Raw genomic sequence first — 23840 nt, forward strand, 5'->3', positions numbered from 1 at the left:
CAAACCATACTCTCAGTGCCTGCTTCAAACCATACAAAGAGCGTTGTAGTTTGTAAACATCATTAGGTGAGGAAATAGCATACTAGAGGGAAGTTTCATGTAAACTTCCTCCTTGAGATCACTGTGTAGGACTACATTCTTAACATCCATTTGATGTAAAGGCCATGATTGAGATGCATCAAGAGCTAGTATGGTTTGCACGGTGGGCATCTCGGCTATCGGTGCAAATGTTTCATCGTAGTCTAGGGCATACTCTTGCTTGTTGCCAAGAACCACCAACCGAGCCTTGTGATGGTCTATGGATCCATCGGAACGAAGCTTGATAGAAAACACCAACTTACTGCCTAGGGGTTTCACAGATGGGGGAGGGGACATGGAACAACATCCCAGGTCTGGTTTTCTTCAAGTGCGAGAAGTTCTGTTTCAATAGCTTTCTGCCAACACTCATGCTCCATTGCCTATTTATAAGACGAGGGAATATGAGTACAAGGTGGCTGTCAAGGATAAAGGAGGGGTGAAACCAAACCTATATGGGGGTCTACGAGCCTGACTACTATGTTTGAGAGGAGCAGGTGCAGTTGTTGGGACAGGATCAACAGTCGGGGAATGAAGTTGAGGGGGCTTGGGAGGTGCTGAAGTCGAAATATTGTGTGAAAATAGCCTCCAATGGTCGGCCTTGTGGTTTCTCTCTAATATATAAACTGTACAAAGGATTCTATACATGGAAAGAATGATGGATATGCTAATTCTATCCCTATACAATCTGTCAAATATTAAGCTAATTATTCTGAAGAGTAAATCGAGGAAACAAATATGGAAACAAGTATGGAAACAAATATGGACAGCAAAGTTGTCCATTGACAGCCCCCCTCAAATTGATGCAGGTTGATCAACCAGCATCAATTTGCTACTTAGGAAGCAATGTCGATGACGAGTGAGAGCCTTGGTAAAGATATCAGCAATTTGTAGTTCAGTGGAAATGTGCATAAGAGTGATAACACGAGCTTCAAAGGCTTCACAGATAGAGTGACAATCTACTTCAATATGCTTTGTGTGCTCATGATAGACAGGATTGGCCGTGATCTGAATAACACTTGTATTATTGGCATGTAAAGGTGTAGGATTGGTCTTAGAGAAGTCTAACTCAGCAAGCAAACCTCGAAGCCAAATAATTTCGAAACAAGCAAGAGACATCGCTCGGTATTCAGATTCGGTAGATGATTTAGAAACTCTGTCTTGCTTCTCACTCTTCCAGGAGATCAACGCATCACCTAAGAACACACACCAACCAGTGATGGAGCGACGTGTATCAGCACAACCAGCCCAATCAGCATTGCTATAAGCAGTTAGACGAGGAGAATTGCCTGCAGGAAAGAATAAGCCACGGGCAGAAGTGCCCTGAACATAGCATATGATCCTACGGACAGTAGCCAAATGAAGATGACGAGGAGTCTGAAGAAACTGGCTGACTTGCTGTACAGCAAAAGAAATATCTGGTCTAGTGATAGTGAGATAGACAAGGCTACCCACCAACTTCCGATATAAACTGGGATTAGCAAGTAAGTCACCCTCCTCTTTGCGAAGCTTGACATGTAATTCCATGGGAGTATCGACAGAGGTAGCTTCCTGTAGTCCAGCTATAGCCACCAAATCACTAGCATACTTATGTTGATTGAATGAAATACCAGAGGGACTACGATGCACCTCAAGACCAAGAAAATACGTGAGAGACCCAAGATCTTTCATATGAAAGGATTCTGAGAGATGAGTCTTGAGCTGGACAAGTAAAGCAGAATCGGAACCAGTGATCACAATATCATCAACATAAACCAAAAGGACAACAATACCCATGTCTGATTTCCAAAGAAATAATGAAGTGTCATACTTGCTCTACTTGAAGGAAAATTGTAATAAAGTGGTTCGAAATTTATCAAACCAGGCCCTCGGAGCTTGTTTGAGACCATAAAGAGAGTGACGAAATTTACACACATTGGAGGTCAGAGAGGGAAACAATCCCGGGGGTGGCTTCATATAAATACACTCTTTAAGGTCCCCGTGAAGAAAAGCATTCTTGACATCTATCTGATGTAGTGGCCAATCATTGGAAGCAGCAAGAGCTAGGATCGTACGAACAATGGTCATCTTAGCTATAGGAGCAAAGGTCTTCTCATAATTGATATCATATTCCTGATTATTCCCAAGGGTAACAAGTTGAGCTTTATAACGATCCAAACTGCCATCAGAGCGAACCTTGATTGAGTAAACCCATTTGCAACCCAACGGAACTATAGTGGAAGGACAAGGCTCAATGTCCCAGGTGTGATTGGCCTCTAGAGCGGCAATCTCTTCTTGCATAGCTTGTCGCCAACAGTCATGCTTGACAGCATGTGAGTAGCATGTGGGAATATCAAAATTGGACAATGCAGCAGTAAGAGCTGAAATAGAATTGCCCGAAGAGAACCCATACCTATCCGGGGGTACAGACACTCGAGGAGAGCGACGTACCAAAGGCTCTGGAGGCGCTGCAACTGACTGATTCCAGTGCATGTTAGGATTAGATAACGGGTGAGCCACCTGAAGAGACTGTGGGCGGGAGCATCTCGTATACACCATACTTGGTTTAAAGCAAGAACTGACTTGATGAAGATCTGAGAACTGCTACTCAAAGGAGGGAAGGACCACAGTAGAAGAAAAGGGCACATAAGACACAGGAAAGAAATGTTGATTTTCAAAGAAAATAACATTCCTAGAAATGCCTGTGCGATGTAATGTAGGATCATAGCAAACAAATCCCTTTTGACACATTATATCCCAAGAATGCACATCTAACAGATTGAGCAGATAATTTATGTCACTCATGAGGAGGTAAATGAACAAAACATACACAACCAAAGATACGAAGATAATCGCAACTAGGTTGCTTAGCAAACAAGCGGAAATGGGGAGACTCCATGTGTAAGACTTAGGAAGGTAAACGATTAATCAAGTGAGTAGCAGTTTTCAGAGCCTCGACTCAGAACGTGGATGGAACAGATGATTCTAACAAGAGAGTACGTACCACATCAAGAAGATGACGATTTTTGCGTTCGGTTACTCCATTTTGTTGGGGAGTAGCGGGACATGAACGTTGATGGATAATACCTTTAGAAACCAAGAATGTCTGAAACTCAGTAGACAAATATTCACCACCAGAATCTGTGCGTAATGTCTTAATAGTCGCAGAAAATTGATTGTCGACATACGCTAAAAACTCAGTGAAAGTAGGAAAAACCTCAGATTTAGAGCGAAGAAAATAAACCCAAGTGAATCTGCTATGATCATCAATGAAAGTCACATAGTTTTTAAATTTTTCATGTGAACTAACCGGGGAAGGTCTCCAAACATCACTATGAATAAGATCAAAGCAGTGAGAAGCTCTACTAGCATGCAAAGGAAATGGAAGAGTTTTGCTTTTACCAAGTTTACAAGAATCACACTCGAGATAAAGAAGAACGTTCTTTATTATCAATAAAGCCAGAGTGCAGTACATGAGATAAGATCTGAGTATTGGGATGGCCTAAACGACGACGCCACACCATACTCAGATCAGGAACATTATTACAAGCAAAAGACTTAATAGAAGAAACTGGAGAAAGTGTTGGAATAGGTAAAAATAGTGGAAACAAGCGCCCCACTTTAGGTCCCTTCGCGATCGGCTCCCCCGTGACCTGGTCCTGCACAACACAACCATCACCAGAAAAATTAACAGCACAATTTTTATCAACTAATTGACCAACAGAAATAAGATTCGTGGAAAGCTGAGGAGCAAGAAACACATCAGTAAATGTAGAAGAGGCATCTCCGACAGCAACTATTGGCATAGAACTGCCATTGGCAGTCTGAATGGCAGATTGACCAGCATAGGGTCGAACATGACATAGATTTGTGGGAGTATTCGTCATGTGATTAGAAGCACCCGAGTCTACGTACCAGAGTCTAGTAGAATTTTTACTTTGAAATCCTATTGCAGATAATGCCGAAATTAGCATTTGTTGCACCATTTCTGGTGTGCAGTAATTTGCTGCAGGAGGTGCAAGATTAGATGAAGCACCTTAGGAAGAGCCATGTGCTATAGAAGTCGCTACGGGAGGAACAGTAACAGAAGTCTGGAATGCTTGAGCCTGACGATTCTGTGGGTGGATGCGACATTCTTTGATAATATGACCATTTTTCTTGCAATAAGAACAATATTTCTTAGGACAATTGGCAGCAATATGCCCATATTCCTTGCAACAGAAACACTGCAAATTTTTGGAAGTCATAGGTGATCCTCGTCCTTGGGCAGCATAATCCACAGTTGCCGTCCTAGAACTGCCATGAGATTGCTCCAGAATAGCTTGAGTACTAAGACGTTGTTCTTCGCGAAGTATCTCACCAAAACAAATATCAAGAGAAGGAACAGGCGATCTGTTCAGTAGAGAGGAGCAAACAGATTCATATTCTGGCTGTAGTTTCATAAGAAACTGATCACACCGGCTAGTCTCATGAAGAGTTTGAATAGTCGAAAGAGCGGCAACAGGAACATCTGCTATAACCAAGTCAGTATATTCATGCCAAAGAGTTAGAAATGCCGAGTAGTAGTCTTGGATGGAAAGACTACCATGTTGAAACATGGCAATCGCATGTTCTAACTGAAAGCGACGAGCATCATTAGCTTGATGATAAACCTTCCAAGTAATTCCACATGGATTGAGCAGAGCGATGAGCCCGTAAGTTGGTAACAATATGTGGTTCCACCGAACCAAGAAGCCAAGACATAATCCGAGCATCAAGTACAGCCCATGAAGGAGAAGCCGTGAGATCTTTGGATTTGTCAGGATTGGATGTTTGGGCGACATCCGTGCCATCAATATGATCCCAAAGATCTTTTCCCTTGAGGAAAAGTTCAAACTGAAATGCCCAAGTAGAGTAGTTTGTGCCCGTAAACTTGACACATACAGGTGCAGAGTCCATCACAAATAAATGAATCCAAGACAAAGCAAAAAACAGAAACAGCAATGGAAATCAACCGAGACCAAAAAATAAACTGGAAGTTTCGGAAGTCACCAAAAAATCAACAAAGAAGCCGAAAGCCACAAAAAAATACTGACCAAGCTGAGAGAAAAAAAAATCCCACGTGCGGGTTGCTGCACCCAGACCAAGTCGAGAAGCCCACGGGAAAACCAGACGTGCCGAAAGTCACAACTACGAGAAAACCAGAGCCGAAAGTCACCAGAGAGCTGCGATGTCAACTACGAAGACACAAACGCCGAAAGCACCACTAGAGGGCTGCTCCGACAGGCACCCAACCACAGAATTTCCGAAAGACGTAGAGGAGGCTGCGTCGATAGCCACCCAAAGACAGAAAGTGCCAAAACCACCAGACCCGAAACGAGATCGCCGAAAGTCTAAAAAAAAATTGAAGGCGGCAAGAAACTAGGAGACGGCTCTTGATACCATGTCAAGATAAGTCGAAATATTGTGTGAAAATAGCCCCCAATGGTCGGCCTTGTGGTTTCTCTCTAATATATAAACTGTACGAAGGATTCTATACATGGAAAGAATGATGGATATGCTAATTCTATCCCTATACAATCTGTCAAATATTAAGCTAATTATTTTGAAGAGTAAATCAAGGAAACAAATATGGAAACAAGTATGGAAACAAATATGGACAGCAAAGCTGTCCATTGACACAGATGACTCTAAAAGAAGGGTGCGGACAACATCGAGAAGGTGACGGTTCTTTCTTTCAGCCACCCCATTTTGTTGGGGGGTTGAAGGACAAGACTGTTGAGAGATTTTGCCATTAGTTTGCAGAAATTCCTGAAACACGAGACATGTACTCACCCCCCATTGTCAAAGTGAAGGATTTTGATATTGGCAGAAAATTGAGTCTAAATATGAGCATGAAAGAGCTTGAAAACAGAAAAGACTTCATCTTTAGAATGCAGGAAATAAATCCATGTGAACCGACTATAGTCGTCAATAAAAGTGACAAAGTACTTGTAATTAGCATGAGAAGTAACCGGTGTCATACCCCACACACATCACTATGTATCATATCAAAAGGGTGGACTACTTTTGGTGTGTGAGTCGGAAATGGCAGAGTTTTACTTTTGCCAAGTCGACAAGAATTGCAATCAAATTAAACAGCACTAAGATATGGTGACTCTTTATTTCCAGGTAAACCAGAATTTAGCAAATCATGAAGTACATTAGAGTTTGGATGTCCGAGACGTTTATGCCATGCTCGGTAATTAACATGAGTAGAATTACAAGTGACAAAGGGCAAAGAGAAACATGGATACAAAGGAAATTGGATAGGGAAAAGGCGTCCTACTTTAGGGCCCCCTTGCGATCATCTTCCCTGATTGTTGATCCTGTGCAACACAACCAGATTTAGAGAATTCCACTTTACAATCATTGTCAACCAACTGACCGACAGAAACGAGATTAGTGGTAAGACCAGGAGAGTCAAAGACATCGGTTGGAGAAGAAGAAACATCACCGGTGACTGTGATAGGTAAATGGTTGCCATTGGAAATATGAATCTTGAGATTTCCAGAATATTTGTTTATATTGGTAAGGAAATGAGCATTGTTTGTCATATGATGGGTAGCCCCGGAATCAAAGTACCAAGGAGGTGAGGTAGAGAAGGGTTTACCTGAGAGTCCTAAAGTGGAGAATGCAGAAATGATCATTTGTTGACTCATTTCAACGGATAGCGTTGAACAGGAGCAGGAGCACTTTGTGTCAGAGGTGCTGTATCCATAGAACTACCAGTGCTAGAAGAGCCAACTGAAGTAGTATATGCTGTTTCAGATCTCTTGGGGGGTTGGGTAGGGCATTCCTTGATAATATGGCCATCCTTTTTGCAGTAGTTGCAGAATTTTTTGGAACAATTTGATGCGAAATGACCAAATCCTTTGCAACAAAAGTACTGAACAGTACTCATATTTTTGCCTCTTGGCTTGCCTTGTGCTGCATAAGCCATAGGAACAAAGGTGGATCTACGTTGTTCCATGGTGGTTTGAGTGAGAAGGCGTTGCTCCTCACAAAACAAATCATTGAGGAATGCATCCAAGAAGGGTATAGGTTCTTGGTTCATAAGATTAGACCTGGTGCCTTCAAATTCATATCTCAATTTCATAAGAAATTGATCCCTCTTAGTAGTTTCAGGGACAAATTGAACAGAACTAAGACCTTCAGGAGGTAAGGTAGCATAGACTATATAAGTATATTCAACCCAAAGATTCATGAAGATAAGAGTAAAAATCAGAGATAGAGAGATTGTCCTGTTGGAGATTGGCCAAGTCATGTTCAAGCTGGAATCGACGAACAGTGTTGTGCTGACTTTAGAGCTTCTTCAGGTAAGTCCACATCTTGGCTGCAGTCTTGAAGGGTCGAAGGCTCAAGATGATGTTGGATTCGACAGATCCTAGAATCCACGCCATGATTTGAGCATCCTTGACCTCCCACTTGGCGTGCTAATCCTTGTCTTTGTTTTTGTCAGGAGCAGGGTTGCTGCCATCAACATGGCCCCATAGATCATTGCCTTTGACAAATATCGTGAAGTGGAATGCCCAAGCTGAGTAGTTTTCGCCATTAAAACAAACCAAGAAGGCATCAGACTTATCTGAAGACATGAGGCCGAGAGAACTTGATCAAGAATAATCGAGAACAAGGGACTGAACCAGGTCTGAGTTGGACTTGAGAACAAGAGACACGTGAGAAGAACAAAGACTAAACTAGGGCTGAGTTGGACAAGAGACACATGAGAATTCAGAATTGTGGCTCTGATGCCATGTTAAACTTAGAGAGCTTTCAGCAAAAGTATGTTTCTCTCGGTGGAGAATTCCCATTATATATAGAAAAAAACAGCTAAACTACCATATACAGGTGTCTAAAGATAGGCTACAACTAGTATATCTTAATTAAGGAAAGAATAAAAGATTTACGAACATAGAAGATAGCTGTCAAAGCTGTACAAGGCATAGAATCCGTTGACTTTAAATGGCTAGCTAATTCCGTTGACACCCAAAACATCCTCTTTCAAGATATCCCAACAACCCAGAAAGAATGACATGGAGAAGTCGTCAGTCTCGTGAGTTGTCTTTTGCCATCCCCCTAATCACATTATGGATCTCATCTTTATCGGAAGGTCATTCCAACCATCTAGCACTTTGAGGATCAAGTGAGTCAAAAGCCAAACCATCAAGATTTGGCCTCCAATTAGCTTGTTCTGTGAGGAGACTCTCATGATGATGCACAATATAATCCTTAATCTCGGAATGATTAGAAATCACATGGTTGTTAGAATGAAGCATCTCAATGGCGTTGCTTCTCTGATGGGAATTGATCACACCATGAAAAGAGTTTTGCCTCCAAGAGATCTCTCTCAACAACACCTTCTCAAGTTCAGTAACCACTGAACTCTTCCTTAACAAAACTTCCTCAGAATGAACCTCATTCTCCTCCCTTCCCTCCATTCTGACTAACAACATTCCCAAAAACTTCCACGATCCACTTCTTCAAATCATTCTTCAAAGTCTTAAGCTTACTAGCAAGAATGAAACTAGGGGTTATAGGAAGCTAATAAGATGACCACCAATGTCTAACCTTCTCCCCAAAACCATCAGCTCCGAACCACATATTTTTAACTTAAAATACCTTTGACCCCCATGAATACCTCCCAATCCAACAAAATATGGAAATGATCCGTGCATACCCTATGCAATCTCTTCTAACACAACTCTAGATAATGAGCTTCCCAAGAGGGAGAAACAAGAAACCTATCCAATCTTGACCAACCCTGATTGTTGGATCATGTGAACTCACCTCTGACAAGAGGAAAGTTCAAAAGATTGAAATAAAAATGAACTCAGAAAACTCATCCATCGTCGAACTAATACAAGACTCCCCCGATCTCTCACTAGGAAAGCGAGTGATGTTAAAATCCCCACTAATACACCACGGCACATCGCACAAAATTACAAGCCCACAATCTCATGCCACAAAAGTCTCCTGCCACGGTCCAAATCTTGGCCCATAGATACCCACATAAGCCCACGCCCAGCCATCATCAACATTTCTGAAAGAACAAGCAACAGAAAATTTCCAATACACTCCTTGATGGATTCCACCACTCTTCTATCCCACATTAAGAGTAGAGCTCATTTGGATACTTGAATATCTTAGACTATCTGTGAATAGTAGTGAAATAGTTTCTGAATAGTAGTGAAATGATTTGTGAATAGTAGTGAAATAGTTTGAGTTAAGATGTTTTATTGGATTTCGGGAAAGGAGAGAAAAAATTGAATAAAAATATTATAAAGTTGAAAAATTGTTTGAATATTATTTTTGTTTTGAAATTTGAAAAAATTGTATTGTTTTTTGTGTTTTGTTTGGAAGTTTAGGAAAATTGTATTGGGTTTTGTGTTTGGATGATGATTAGGTAATAATTAGAAGAAAAAGTTGAAGATTTGAAATTGAAAGTGTTTTGTGTTTGAGTGATGTTTGGGAAAGAAAAATCTGAGAACATCTGAGAATACCTCATTGTCCAAACTTGCCCTAAGAGTACACCACCTGAGGCTTTAATAGAAGCAAGATAGGACCAACCTACGAACGAACAGCCCACAAACTCTAGATAATTCTTCTATCAATAAACCTTAATTTTGTTTCTTCAGGACAAACAATATCAACCTTCCAATTCGGCAATAAAGACTTAATGCGAAGACATTTATTAAGATCATTAAGCCCCCAAACATTCATAGACAGAATTTTAAGCTTCATTAAAAAAGATGAGACCCCTATCTCTCTCGCACACTACTTCCCTCCTTCACGTCAAAATTTATAGAACAAGTGAGTCTTTTAAGTTCCCTATCTCTCTTACTTATAAAAAAAAAAAAGTTCCCTCTCTCTCTCTTTGATGCCGAGTTTGAAGCCATAGAATGTCCTGACTCGATAGCAATGAGTAATGCCCTAAATTGCTGTTCAAAGCCTTCACAGGAAATCCCAACACATGATTGGATCTCCTTTACCTCTTGTAGAGCATACTCCAAAGTTGGGCCTGTTGAGTTCTAACAAGAAGGAAGAGTATGTAAGGGAGTAGGCTCAACCTCCTTCCTTTTTACACACTCCCCATCACTTGAACCAATTGAAACTCCAAACATCCCTTTTTGTATAGTCCCCATCATTCTAGAAAAGCAGAGACACCCCTTCAAGAGGACAAGGATCCTGAGGCACCGCAGACAAGGCCATACCCTCCACCATACCTAACAGCCCAACAAGGACAATTGGAAGCTCAAAGGAGAAACCTAACGGGAAAGGCACCTTCAGCCTTAAACCATTGACAAGATACATAAGAGGAACCTGAGAAGGAACAACAGACACCCAAACATCACCTCCCTTCTTGAGAACAACATTTAGAGGATCTTCTTGCCTCGAAAAAGCCTCCTTCCTCTCCATGAGAACTCCGGCAATGATGCACCGACTAGAGGGTCGCGACGACAAGTTCTGCTGCAACTCATGCAACAGCAGAAGAGGAGGACGACTCTGAGGTGCAAGGCACAAATCCAAGATAAATCTTGACCTACCACTCAACCCGGGTGGACTTACTCTAGCCCAACCTATCTTTTTGTTTCCCTTTATTCTCCAAACCATTAGATTTAAACCTCACAAGGGCATTCGGCCCATTACCATTCACTTCATAATTCCTCACCAATGGGCCTCCCTCAAACGGCTCCAAGCCCTAAAACCAGCCCAAGCACATATTCACCCTCTCCAGTAAGCTGTTTATCTTCTCACTAATGACCAAAAGCTCCCTTTGCATGGCCATTAGTGTGTGCTCATCAACAACCTCTACCACACCGCCCTTGGGAAAGAACAAACATGCTAAGTGTTTTGGCAAACCTGTGCCAAGCAGTTCCCTTCACACCTTTTGGGATTGCGATAAAACCATGTCTAACATCGTTCCCGACCTCTGTTAACATAAGAAAACATTCACAACTATTAGAGAAATGTTAAGCCAACAGGTCTTGGTTCCTGGCACGATACATCTTATAAAACTCTGAGCTAACAGTTGCTGCACCGCAAGCTTCCACCACGTTTGCCAACCATTCCTCCATCAATTTACCAATGATGATAAACTTGGTAACTTTACGATTCCTTTCCGTGATTCGCCACGACATCCCTCGTTTACGATAGAATTCAAAAATTTTAGAATCAATTAACAGATTCCGTCGTGATCCCATCTCTTACACCAGAAACAGTTAAACTGAAAGAGAAAGAAAGAAAAGAACTGAAGAAGATGATTGATAGGTGAAGAAAAAGGGCCATAATGAACGGGAAGACTATTTTCCTTCTATTGTTATACTATATTATTTTTGTGGGACAGATGATGGAAGTACTACTTTGATAGGAAAGGTAATTATAAAAAGAAAACTAGTTTGATATGAAAGGTTTCTTAGTTTGCAATGTGAGAAATTGTTACAAAATATATATCGTCTTCATGATAAATTTTAGATGGTTTTGCATATTTGAAGTTCTTCGTTGTTTTGTATTATTATCATCATTATTATTATGCATCTATGTGTTAGGCACCTATATCTTTACATGCTTAAATTTGCATCTTTTCTTTTGCCTAACATAGGTGCTGTGTTGGAAAAGGGTGCAAAAGAAGGTACCACATCTCTTGTCTCGATCCTCCTCTGAATGATGTCCCTCCTGGAGTTTGGCATTGTGTTTGCTGTGTTAAAAGGAAGATAGAATTGGGTGTGCATTTTGTCTCCAAAGAAATAGAGTCCATCTGGGATGTTAGAGAGGTGGCTTCCGATCATGATGGTATGGTGCATCATGCTCATGGTCTCTTTTGAAATTTTCTTTATCACCGTTTCAAAGCATCTAATCAGTCTGTTGGATATAGTTTGGCTAACTGGGTGCCTTTTGGTAATAACGTGTTGGTGCCTGGTGCTAGTTTTGCAGTGCCAGAAGCAGTATATGGTCAAATACCATGGTTTTGCTCATGTTCACAACTGCTGGATTCAAGAAACACAACTGCTTCTTGAAGCTCCAAAGCTTGTTACAAAATTTAACAAGAAAAGACAGGTTTAGAAATTTTTTGTTTTGGGGGGAAAGAAATGTAAATACTGTCATAATTAGTGTGGCTTTACTCAAATATTAGATTGCCCAGGTTGTAAGGTGGAGAGCAGAGTGGACTGTGCCTCATCGTTTGGTGCATAAAAGAATGATATTATTTCCAAAGCAATGTGATGAGTTTCACGATGGAAATGATGACAATAATCCAGATTGCTGTTATGAGTGGCTTGTGAAATGGACTGGTCTTGGTTATGAACATGCTACGTGGGAGTTAGATAATGCTTCATTTTTTACGTCACCTGAAGCTATGAAGCTCATGAGTGATTATGAAAGTCGACATGAGAAGGCAGAAATCGGTCCACATAAAGCAGATGAGGTGCTTCTGATTATGTTATTATAAAATATACTCTTTTTTTTTTTTTTTTTGATCCATTTTTTTTTATCTCACAATCTATTCTTGTTTTCCTAATATTACCGTGCAAGTGTTTTTGTTTATTCTGTCAAAATGATTGTAACAGTCCCTTTTCCTGTGATTAATTATTGTAAAAAGTTAGCATTTCTTGTATTTTAGACTTGTTTTACCACTTCAGTTTGACATCTCATGAAGGAGATATGTTGAATGTATCTTTCATAAATCAGTTCTATTGGCCAATTAAAAACTGGAGGCAGCCTTTACTCCACTTTGAAGAGCGACTGAAGGGTTGGCTAACCCTTGTATGGTTTCTCTTATTATTTCTTTCCTTATTGTTTAGTTCAGTACTTCTATGTATGTTCAATTAATCGACTTTGTTAATCTGAGTGATGGGTTTTCGGTTACTTGCCACCTTTCAACTTTAGTATTAAGCTACTTGAATAAATGATAACTGAAGCTGTGGAATCCTGATAAGTTGGCTTATATTATTTCATCAATCATAATAATGAGCTTCATTATTGCTGAAAGCCTGGTGTGATATAATATAGGCCACTACCATTGTTAGCTACACTGTAACAGTCATTATTTTGAGAAAATGAGAGGCAGAGGATTCTTGAGATTTAGTGCATGTTTGGGTTTGAGTTTGGAAGTTTAAAAAGTTCTTTTATTAGCCTAAAAGCTATTTTAAAGAAAAAATAGTATGTTTGGTAAATTTATAAAAAAGTAGCAACTAAAATAAAAAGCTGAAAATCTACTTTTTAAAAAAGCATCAAATTGAAGTTTTTGTTGAAAAGCTCCTGCAGATAATGTTACATTTTAAAAAAATCACCGTAACTAATTTTAAAAGCGCTTTAGGTGCATGTTTACTAAACAGTAAACAACTTTTTAATAGTAGAGCTCTTTAGTAATGCTCTGCAATTGAAAGCGCTGCTATGAAAAGTTCTATTTCCTACTGCAATCCCAAATAGGTCCCATGGGCATTGACGTTCTGAATTTTTGGGATTGATGGATTATGCCCCAACAAGTGGAGTTGTTAGCAAGCTGGCAGAGCCCTTGTGGAGGAATTCAGTAATTTGGAGGATGGTTCCACTGCTTAATGTGGTGGTGCATTTGGCAATAACACGATCCCTAGACTTTTGATAACTTTGAGGGGATGGTACTAGAGTTGAAAATCATAGTATTTAGCACCCTCTATGTTTGGATGGCCGCTCACACTGGCTCCCACTCCCTAATTTTCTACATTTCAAAGACTTTTGTTCTTTTTCTTTTCTTGCTAGTTGGGTGTAGATTTTTGTATACTTCTTGTGTCCTAGGGTTGTGCCTTGCTGTGCTATTAGTAAAATTGCATTACTTCTATATATAAAACAGACAACATTCACTGCCCATTATTGTTCTTCGGTCTTAGCAACAGGAACTGGCCAAGGGAATGCAGCAAAGCTGAACAACCTTAAGCTCATGAATAACTTTCACATTTAAAAAAAAGAGTCTGGAATAAGGATTTTAATACCCCTGAAGTTTTGCTTAAAACGAATAGATAGTAACAGCAGGCTTAATATAAACAATTAGGAGAGAGGGGAAATGAAAAACCTCTTCAACATGGTGTTCAGTTCAAGCTACTTCTCTGTTTTCTTTCTTCTTAGGCTAGTGTTGCATTTTCTACTCTTCACAGTTTTTGTTAAAATTGGACATTTTATTAACATTTAATGCTAGTAGATTATATGATTGATGGTATGAGATGGAAAGATTTATCGCACATGTGATGTTTATACAATTCCAAACACCTAATAGCTTATCTTACTTGCAGGAAGGGAAGCCTACCTTCCATGAGCTGTCAGAGTTTTCATTTGGAGATTCACCTGCAGAGCATAGCTGTCATCTAAATTTTGTGAACAACCTTCGTGAACATTGGCATAAGGGCCAGAATGCCATTGTTTTTGATGACCATGCCGACCAGGTAAATGCTTCTTTCATCCAGTTCCTGTAAATTTTCCTTTCTGATTCTTATGTGTTAGGACTGCTGCTTGATAACTAGTTAGAGCGACTTACTATCAAGAACTAATAACTTCGTATTAGATATGTGGACCACTGTGAATATATAGTGCACTCATGCCCACATGCCCACATACCCCATGGTATGTATGGGCATCGTGCATGCATGATGCCAAGCAGCTGGGAAATCTTTTACCTACAAAGCACTAGCTAGAGAAATTTGTGTCTTTGATGTCTAAGCTATAAAGAGACATTCTGATGACATTATTTTTGGGATGCAGGCATCTCATTGGAAGATCTTCCATTTTTATAGCATATTCCCCCATTGTGCTTATACCCTTTTTTCATGGAACCTATGTTAGATTCCTATATATTATATTTCTATGCAACACACGAACACATGCAAGAAGATCTCCCAAAAAATAATCTATTCAAACCCAACTGGATAAATAATTAGAATGTAGAGGTTTTTGTGTGAATTTAGGTTTATACAGCTCTATGCTGGTTTCTTTGCCCCTCCAATGTTTAGAGTTGCATAATGTAGTTCACCATGTCTGCATCGACTAAGCAATTGCAATGTTGCCATTCACAGGAGCGAGTTGTGAAGGTGATCCTGTTTATATTATCGTTGCAGCTTGTTGTACAGAGGCCTTTTCTTGTCATCTCAACTTCCACCGCTCTTCCTGCCTGGGAAGCTGAGTTTTTACGGTTGGCACCATGTGCCAATATTATATATTATAAAGGGAACAAAGAAGTCCGAAGTAGTATCAGATCATTGGAGTTCTACAATGAAGGTGGTAGGATAATGTTTAATGTACTATTATCAACTGCAGATGTTGCTGTTGAGGTACCTTTATTTTGCATTCATCTCTTCAAGCAATGAGTGTGTGCAGATTCAAAAAGCCCAAGTTTTGAAAATAGAAAAATCAATTTTTTTGGATGAGTTATCCTCTGATTTTTAATTTCATAATTTGTGGTTCTATCATAGTTTTTGCAATAGATACTGTTTTCAAGTATAAAGATGTATGGTTGCATGTTTTTCTGGGGTCACAAACCAAAGAATTGGTGCTTTACAGGCAATCTATGTTCACTGGTCCTTTATTTTAATACACAGGATTTTCAAGTGCTGGAATGTATAGGATGGGAAGCAATAATAATTGATGAGTGCCAACGCTCTAAAATGTCAAGGCATTCTGGACAAATCAGGATGCTACCTGCTGATATGAGGCTTCTTCTCATTAGTGGTGAAATCAAGGTATAAATATTGTTGTATAAGTAGTCAAGATATAAATATTAAATATTTATAAAAAAACATTTGATGCTGAATGACCTTAAACTGGTTTGCTGTTGAGTTTTCAGGACTGCCGGGGTGACTATCTCAATATGCTTTCCCTTCTTGAATCTGGCTATGATGGGTTGAACAGTGAGAGAATGGAGACTAACTCTAATACTGATATTTCAAAACTGAAGAAAAGATTGGCACAGTATATTGCATCCGAATGCAAGTCCAGCTCAAGATTTGTAGAGTACTGGGTTCCTGTCCAGCTATCCAATGTGCAACTTGAGCAGTATTGTGCATCACTACTTTCAAATTCAGTGTTCCTTTCTTCATGTTTAAAGAGTGGGACAGCTGATGCCCTTCGTGATGTTATTATTTCAGCCAGAAAGGTTAATCCCTACCAGGCAGCTGCATATGGATTTGTTTGCTTGACCACAATTTTTTATTATTCTTAAATGTTGCGTATGCACTATTACTTGAGGTGGTATGTTTGCAATGGCTCACTAGATACAATCAGCATTGTAATATGTTCATTCTTGGTGTTTACTTGCAGTGCTGCGACCACCCTTATCTTCTTGATCGATCTTTGCAAAGCTTTGTCACAAAAGATCTTCCCATTGATGAGTATTTGGATGTTGGAATAGAATTGAGTGGAAAATTAAAAGCACTTGATAAAATCCTTGTGGAGATTAAAAACCGCGGTCTAAGAGTTTTGATCCTTTTCCAGGTAGCTGGTCTAATTATGTTGAATTCCTTCTTCATTTCAAGACTCTAATATGTTAATTGTAATGATTGCTTCCATTTAAATAACATGTGCTTTCACTGTCCCATCTGGTGATGCCACTTTACCAATATGTCGCTTGATCCACGAGGTGCTGATGCATAATGCTAGGATATAAGTTAAATGACTATTATCTATTTCCGTTAGTTTAAGCTTTTGAGATAAGTTGTAATTTGACTTGATATCAGAGTTGAAGTTTTGAATCCGTATCATGACTACATTCACCCCTATTCAATTAAATATTTTACTTGTTGGGCCTAGATGTGGGGAGTGTGAGAATATAAATTACGTCATTAAATTCACCTATTTCCATATGCTTAAGCTTTTGGAACACGTAGTGATTTAACATGGTATTCAAGTAGAGGTCCTGATTTCGTACTCCAACTCCACGCACGACACCCTATTTTAATTAAATATTCCACTTGTTAGGCCTAACTGTGAGGGGGGGCCATAAAATATAATTAAGTGGTTAAATCCACCTCTTCCCATCTGATTAAGTTTTTGAGACAAATGCTTTAGCACTTCAAAATCGGTTGTTTTTTAAAATACAGTGCTTTTCCCAAAGTTATCTAATTGCGTATGTATTTTATGACAATCAAGGAAACTGCTATTCATTTATTTTTTGTACACAAAAAAATGACTTTGAAGGCTCTTAAAAGTTGGCTTGAGCAACAAATTGTAACTATTTTCACAATTTTGTGACATAAAGAAAATTTCTAGGTTATGAATTGCTTTCTGTGCTCATGTAATCTAAACTACTACCTTGGTATTCCTCAAATCATATAAGAGGTTTTACTCAGGTTACTCACATATAAATTGATAGGAGTTGACAACTCATAAATGTTCTTGTTCCATTACCATGTTCTCTTAATGAACTACTTTGTGTGTTCCTCCAGTTTGCCTTCATATTCTGTACAAGTACATAGCCTCTGTTATTAATATTGTGGTGTCCTTTATGCTCAATGTGGTGTTTATGGTTGGAAAGAAATGGGCGGTGTTTTGAAGATAGAGAATGTTCGTTGGAGGAATTAGAGAGTTATTCTTTTGTACTTTGTCTTTGGGCGAAGGTTATAGTTTTGAATGGGGATAATTTTCATTATTTTCTTTTAGTTTCTACTAGTTCCTAGCTTATATTTAGGTGTTTTCTCTTGTATACTTCCTGTGTACTTGGGCTGTGTCTATTTACATGATTCAATAAAATTTCTTTTTACTTCATTAAAAAAAATGTTGCGGTGTATGTACATGTATAATATACTGAAGATCTATGTGTTATGTATCATTAATTGCTTTGGGTTTCGATAGGCATGTTGTTCTGATTCAAAGGTTTATAATCTGTCAGTCTATTGGTGGTTCTGGAAGGGATTCTGTTGGAGACATTCTGGTTGACTTTGTCCATCAGAGATTTGGCAAGGACTCATATGTATCCTTAGATGGTAGAGGGTATGCCCATTCAAAGAAGCAAGCTGCTCTAAACATGTTTAATGACAAAGAGAACGAGAAATTTGTGTTCTTGATTGAAATTCGTGCTTGTCTCCCAAGCATCAGACTTTCTGCAGTGGACACTATTATACTATTTGGAAGTGATTGGGACCCACAGAATGACTTAAGAGCACTACATAGAATCTCTATCAGTTCACAGTTTGAACAGTTAAAGGTATTCCGTTTATATACATCTTGTACTTTGGAAGAAAAAGTTCTGATTCTTGCAAAGGAGGGTATGGCTCTGGATAGCAATATACACTCAACAAACCCACGTACTTATGATACACTGCTAAGGTGGGGTGCCTCTTATCTGTTCAATAAGCTTGATGACTTCCATAGTTGTAGCTCCTCTGTCTCAGGTTCAAATATATCACCTGAGCAATCACTTTTAGGTGATGTAATGCACGAGTTGTCAACCCAATTGCCTTACAGTGGTGACAACAATGACCCACACAGCTGCTTAATTTTAAAAGTAGAGCATGGTGGAGGAGGGTATGCTAGAAACCTTTCATTATTTGGGGAAAGGGAAATGCAGTTTGTGAATGATGAACCGCCTACATTTTTCTGGAAAAATCTTCTTGAAGGAAGGGATACTCGGTGGAATTTTTTGTCTGGGTCATCGCAGAGGGTCCGAAGAAAAGTTCATTATCTTAATGACTCACCAAAAGAGTCTGAATTTGAAAGAAGTGCTGTCATAAAGAAGAGCAGGAAGTTGTTCAACAACAAGCTTGATACTATATATTTAAAATCAAAATCAGAGGATGAAAGAAAATTAACTACTGCGAATAAGGCAGCCAAAATAGCTGGTACTACCAGATTTCTTTAGCTGTAAAAGTTGGTCTTCATATGCTATATCTCAAAAGGTCCTGGGTTTAAGGGATATAATGAATTCCAAAATGCTAATAAGAAAGAAAAAAACCAAATAGATTGGAAAGGGACTCGTCATTCATTTCATGTTTTAGTTATTTTCTAGCAAATTTATCATTCAATATGGGTGTTTGAGACCAACTGGTTATGACTATCCATTTTTTTTCTACATTTACAGATAACGTGGATGACTTAAATCAGGCCCTTGGTTCTTCAGTAGAGCCTCCTGTGGCTATTAATAAAATTTCCCAAGTATCTGAAATTGGCTTGGTTGAATCTGAGGAGCAAAACATACAACTAGGTGTGTGTCAATCCTTTCCACCGCCAGAGATATCAGAGCTTTGTGAAATTCTACAGCTCCCAGTATGGTCTTTCTATGCTTTCAAGTATGCTTTTTTTATACATGTGCACATGCTCACACACAGTCACATGCAGGCTTAAAATAGACCTTGTTCCTCAATAATTTCTCTTTGAGACCCATTATTTTGCCAACCCTCAATGACTCGAATGTTCTAAATCCAAGACACTTTATGGTGGATCAATCCTTAGGAACTTAATTTTTGTTGAGTATTACTTCTATTGAAATGTAACATAATCTATGGTGCGCCCTGCAGTAAGTGTCAAGCAGAGACCATAATGCAAGCTACATTGCAGAGTCTTAGGGCTCATTTGGGGAGTGAGATGAGATGAGAATTTTGTGAATTGTAGTAAGATAGTTTGTGAATAGTAGTGAGATAGTTTGAGTTGAGTATTTTTTGGGTTTTGGGAAAGGAGAGAAAAAGTTGAATAAAAAATATTATAAAGTTAAAATATTGTTAGAATATAGTTTTATAATATTATTTTTGGTTGGGGATTTGAAAAAGTTGAATTGTTTTTTATTTTTTGTTTGAAAGTTTGGGAAAGTTGTAATGATTAGTTTGAAAATTTTGTATTTGAATTATGTTGGGAAAGGAGATGGGATGAGATCTATTTCCAAACAAGCCCTAATTTTCTTTTAATCTATTCTAATAACTCAACAGAAAAAGTTGTATCATTTTGTATGAAATGGATGAGTAAGGAAACCCCTAGGAGTTGGCTCAATGGTAGTGACCTTGGTCTTGGGGATATGGTTCCCCCAAAGTTCGAACCTTCAGTGCAAACAATTTTTAGGGGCCGTGTCTTATTATTGAAAAGTATATAAAGTCCTGGATTTGTGTGACATGTATGCATTTTACTAGTATGAGGTAAGACTGGGTAGAAGACATGTTGCATTTGCACGGCCTCTGGGGTTCCTTTTCATCAAAACTAAATTACATTCAAGAACCACTCCTATACATCTTTAGACCATCAATGTTATCATTTGTAATTATGGATAGCTGTGCTTGGCAAATTGTACATCTGGGTTCGAGTGGCATTTCACCTGTCAAGAGTGAATTTCTTATTCTTTAGATATTCCGATTCAATTAATAAAAAAAAGAAAAAGGTTAGAAACTTGAAAAAACAAGGATTGGGTTGAGGCACGCTCCATACCAGGAAGGCATTCACTTGATATGCATGCTATAAATGTCACATGCTTTGATTGTTTGGAGTGCTGTAAATATTCATACAATGTGTGTGTGTTTCTGACTATTTTAAACCTAAAGATGAATATTTTTGTATATAGAATAAGAATATTAATAGTAATAGTAATAGCAATAGCAATAGCAATAGCAGTGGTATTAGTCATAAAGAGAATAATTAGATTGTGACTAAATAATTAGATTGATATTTTTTATCTTATCATTTGCAATCTAAATATTTTCTTACATGATGTATATATATTGCTCTGTGATAAATTATTAGGCTACCTGATCACTTTTTGTGATGTTATATGCAGGTGAATGTCAAGGATACTGCTGTGAGGTTTCTTGAGTATGGGAGGGAAAAATTCAACCTTAGTGGGGAAGGAATTTCCACCTTGCAGGCCTTTCGGATATCTCTGGTTAGAAGGCACCTTAATACTGATGCTACATTCCACTATTTCTTTGCCTAATTTATTTTTCACTACTTTGAACAAACTATTGATGATCTTTATTATGGAAAAAACTATAGTTGCAGGGATTACTTTCTTTTGGTTTCATCATTGTGCTAGGCCATTTATGGCTCTTAAAGTAGTTCAGCAGTAGCACAGAAAAACAAAGACTATCCGTTGTACATCAACCGAAAATAGTCACTCCTGAACAATTGTTATGCATCCCAGAAACCTGGTGTTCAGCTTCCAAAGTTCTTTTTCTTTTCTTTGGAATTATTGATAAGGTGTGTTTTTTTTTTTTTCAAATTCACCTATTAGATTCATATTGACATTTCTTTGAGAAATGTGTTGAAATGAAACATTGTACTACAAGCTTAAGATGCTCGAAAGCCCAACTCTAGGAGAACCAACAAGTGGTGCCGTTAGACACAGAAGATAGAAGTTGTATATTTTTTGTGATGCCCTAAAACATCAAAGGCCATAGGACATTGTAACACCCCCTTCCCAAAGGCTAGGAGTGTCACGTACTTTTCATAAAAATAAATCCGGCAAGAGATCTCAAATTTCATAAATGAAATTAGAAAATTTATTTTGTAGAAAAGGTCTAATAAAATGTATTCCAAAAAATTAAATGAAATAAACTGAATAAAATTCATGTCATAAAAGCATGTTTTATTTTAGAAAGTCTGAACTAAAATTTAATGCTCCTTCTATTCCTGGCCTGCCTGCTTGTATTCATCATCCTCACCTGGGTGGTTAAAAACTTGAAAACAAACAAAAATGAGTCAAAGACTCAGTAAGAAATCCATTACAACGTAAACATAATAAACATAAGGTTTTCATAAAACTTTCATGCTGAGAGTTTAAATTCATGACTATTCATACTGATGCTTGTATTATGCATGACTGTTTTAACTGAATTAACTGACTAATCTCACTGATTTATCTGATTTAACTAATTTATCTAATTTAACTAATTTATCTGACTGGCCAACACACTTAACCCTATGTGTGAGGTTGTGCGCCAGCCCCACATCCCGCGGCCGCAAGGGGAGCCGCTGATAGTATTCTGACGTACTATGGTGGACCACGACTGAGTTCGTGGCTTGCACATCCACCCTGAAATTGAACTGCATTGGTACCATGCATCTGAATGGCCATCTTATTAACTGATCTGATCTTATCTTTCACTTGAATTTAAGATGGCTTATATGTCTTATACACATGAGATGCATGACATATTTCATACATAATCATAATTTCTGAATTTAAACATGATACGGAATGACAAAATAGTATGCTATGTTGGATGACATGTTTGCATATGACATGAGTGGTGCATAAATAATTGGCTGGAAATAAACTGGTTTGAATACTAATTATCTATAAATTGAACTGTGATGATCCTAATTTGTGATCAAATTACTTACCTCGCTGCGTTTCTTCTTGAATAACACTTCGTAACTTGAGACCTATATGAAATAATAGCTATCACTAAATTTGTTTGGAAACAAGTAAGTACTAATGTCCTACATAATTAAATTCAAAATCTAAAAGATAGTCGAACAAATATTTTGTTTAACACTATAATCAATAAATCCTAGTATTTAAATTACTTAAAATACTAATTTATAATTTAGTAGAATACTCGAGCTATTTTAAAATATTTCATAAAACATAAATTCTTAAAATAAGTTTCATTTCTTAACATAATTATTAAATCTTATAAGAAACCTAATAAATACTAATATTGTTTAAATACTCTTAACATAATAATTTTATTAAATCCTACTAAATAGACCAAGGAATATTAACAAAATATTAGTCACAATAATATACTTTGAAATATAATTCAACTTCTTTAAACACTTCCTTATAAAATAGCATTTGACTACATATTTATTTAATTAAAAACTTTGGGTTTAAATTATTAGTCTATAATTGAGAAAACAATCCATTTAAAATAATTAGAATAGTTTCTGAAAAAAATAACCTGGCCCATAACATATTATTATTACTGCATGAGCCCAACAAAACAAGCTCATCAAACGCACATAAGGGTCTAAGGCCCAAGGGCCCATAAAAAAAAAACCCACGGGTTCTTCTAGAACTGAATACACGGTCAAACCAAAGCAACAGAGAGTTTGAGAGAGAGAGAGAGGTTCTGTGAAAAGGAGAACTCACCGAGAGAGGGCTGAGTGCGACGGCGGCTCTGGGTGGTTGGGAGTGACCGGTGACGCAACTGGGGGATTCCTATGGTGGTGCGACATCGAGTGAGGGAGAGAGAGAGAGTTTAGAGAGAGAAACTATAAGACTGAAAACAAAAGAGAGGGAAAGAAAGAAGGTTGGCGGCGGTCGGCTTATCGAAAAGGAGTGGGTGAGTTGGGGCTGGGCTGGTCGGCACTTTCTGTGTCGCCGGAGAGGGGTTCGGCGCCTCTTACGGTGGCTACCGTGGAGGAGGGGCGACGGCTCGGTTTCGAACTCACCAAAAAGATGGTTTCCGTGAAGAGGGTGGGTCGGCTTACAGTGTTTGGGGAAATCTTAGCCTTGCACGGTGGTTGAGAGTGGGGAAAAACTCATGGTATGGAGAAGTTCCAGTGGGATGGCTCACGGCTTCGAGTTTCTCCTCTCGTATACTGGTAAGCAAGATTTTATAATGGTAGATGATAGAGAAAAATAAAAGGAAATCTAGAGTAGTAGAGACGTGCATGTGAATGAGTAGAGACATGCGGAGTGGAGATGGTTACTCGTCAACAGAGTCGGTTTTTCACTAGAATGTTAACAACAAACATTGAGAAACGTACGGGTTTGAGGTTTAAAGTGTTTAACTAAGAGGCTAAAAACAAGAAATGAGGTTCGGTGGAGATAGAGAAAAAAAATAAATTTTAAATTTCAAACCAAACCGTAGTGAACGTAAATCTAA

The 23840-nt window shown here is 38.4% G+C and overlaps 2 protein-coding genes across 11 annotated transcripts in view; one reads left to right on the forward strand and one right to left on the reverse strand.

Moving 5' to 3' along the window:
• LOC121267581 overlaps window positions 1–23840 on the forward strand; it is a 53276-nt gene that overhangs the window by 17326 nt on the left and 12110 nt on the right. For 8 of the 10 annotated variants that reach the window (XM_041171505.1, XM_041171503.1, XM_041171508.1 and 5 more), the window contains 11 exons: window positions 11672–11862; window positions 11996–12126; window positions 12212–12493; window positions 14334–14483; window positions 15111–15365; window positions 15633–15773; window positions 15878–16186; window positions 16351–16524; window positions 17918–18866; window positions 19106–19290; window positions 20783–20887. In XM_041171505.1, the coding sequence (XP_041027439.1) occupies window positions 11672–11862; window positions 11996–12126; window positions 12212–12493; window positions 14334–14483; window positions 15111–15365; window positions 15633–15773; window positions 15878–16186; window positions 16351–16524; window positions 17918–18866; window positions 19106–19290; window positions 20783–20887 (2872 nt within the window). Of the gene's footprint in view, window positions 1–11671; window positions 11863–11995; window positions 12127–12211; window positions 12494–12583; window positions 12832–14333; window positions 14484–15110; window positions 15366–15632; window positions 15774–15877; window positions 16187–16350; window positions 16525–17917; window positions 18867–19105; window positions 19291–20782; window positions 20888–23840 lie in introns of those variants that run through there. The other 2 variants (XM_041171512.1, XM_041171513.1) reach the window with 2 other exon arrangements.
• Window positions 3593–5309, reverse strand: LOC121267582. The gene is made up of 2 exons (XM_041171514.1): window positions 3992–5309; window positions 3593–3713 (listed from the first exon to the last, which is right to left on the reverse strand). Exon 1 carries the CDS (start codon window positions 4884–4886, stop codon window positions 4092–4094), a length of 795 nt encoding a protein of 264 aa, XP_041027448.1. The 5' UTR covers window positions 4887–5309; the 3' UTR covers window positions 3593–3713; window positions 3992–4091.

The sequence above is a fragment of the Juglans microcarpa x Juglans regia genome, chromosome 5S, assembly GCF_004785595.1.
Source record: "Juglans microcarpa x Juglans regia isolate MS1-56 chromosome 5S, Jm3101_v1.0, whole genome shotgun sequence".
NCBI lineage: Eukaryota > Viridiplantae > Streptophyta > Magnoliopsida > Fagales > Juglandaceae > Juglans > Juglans microcarpa x Juglans regia.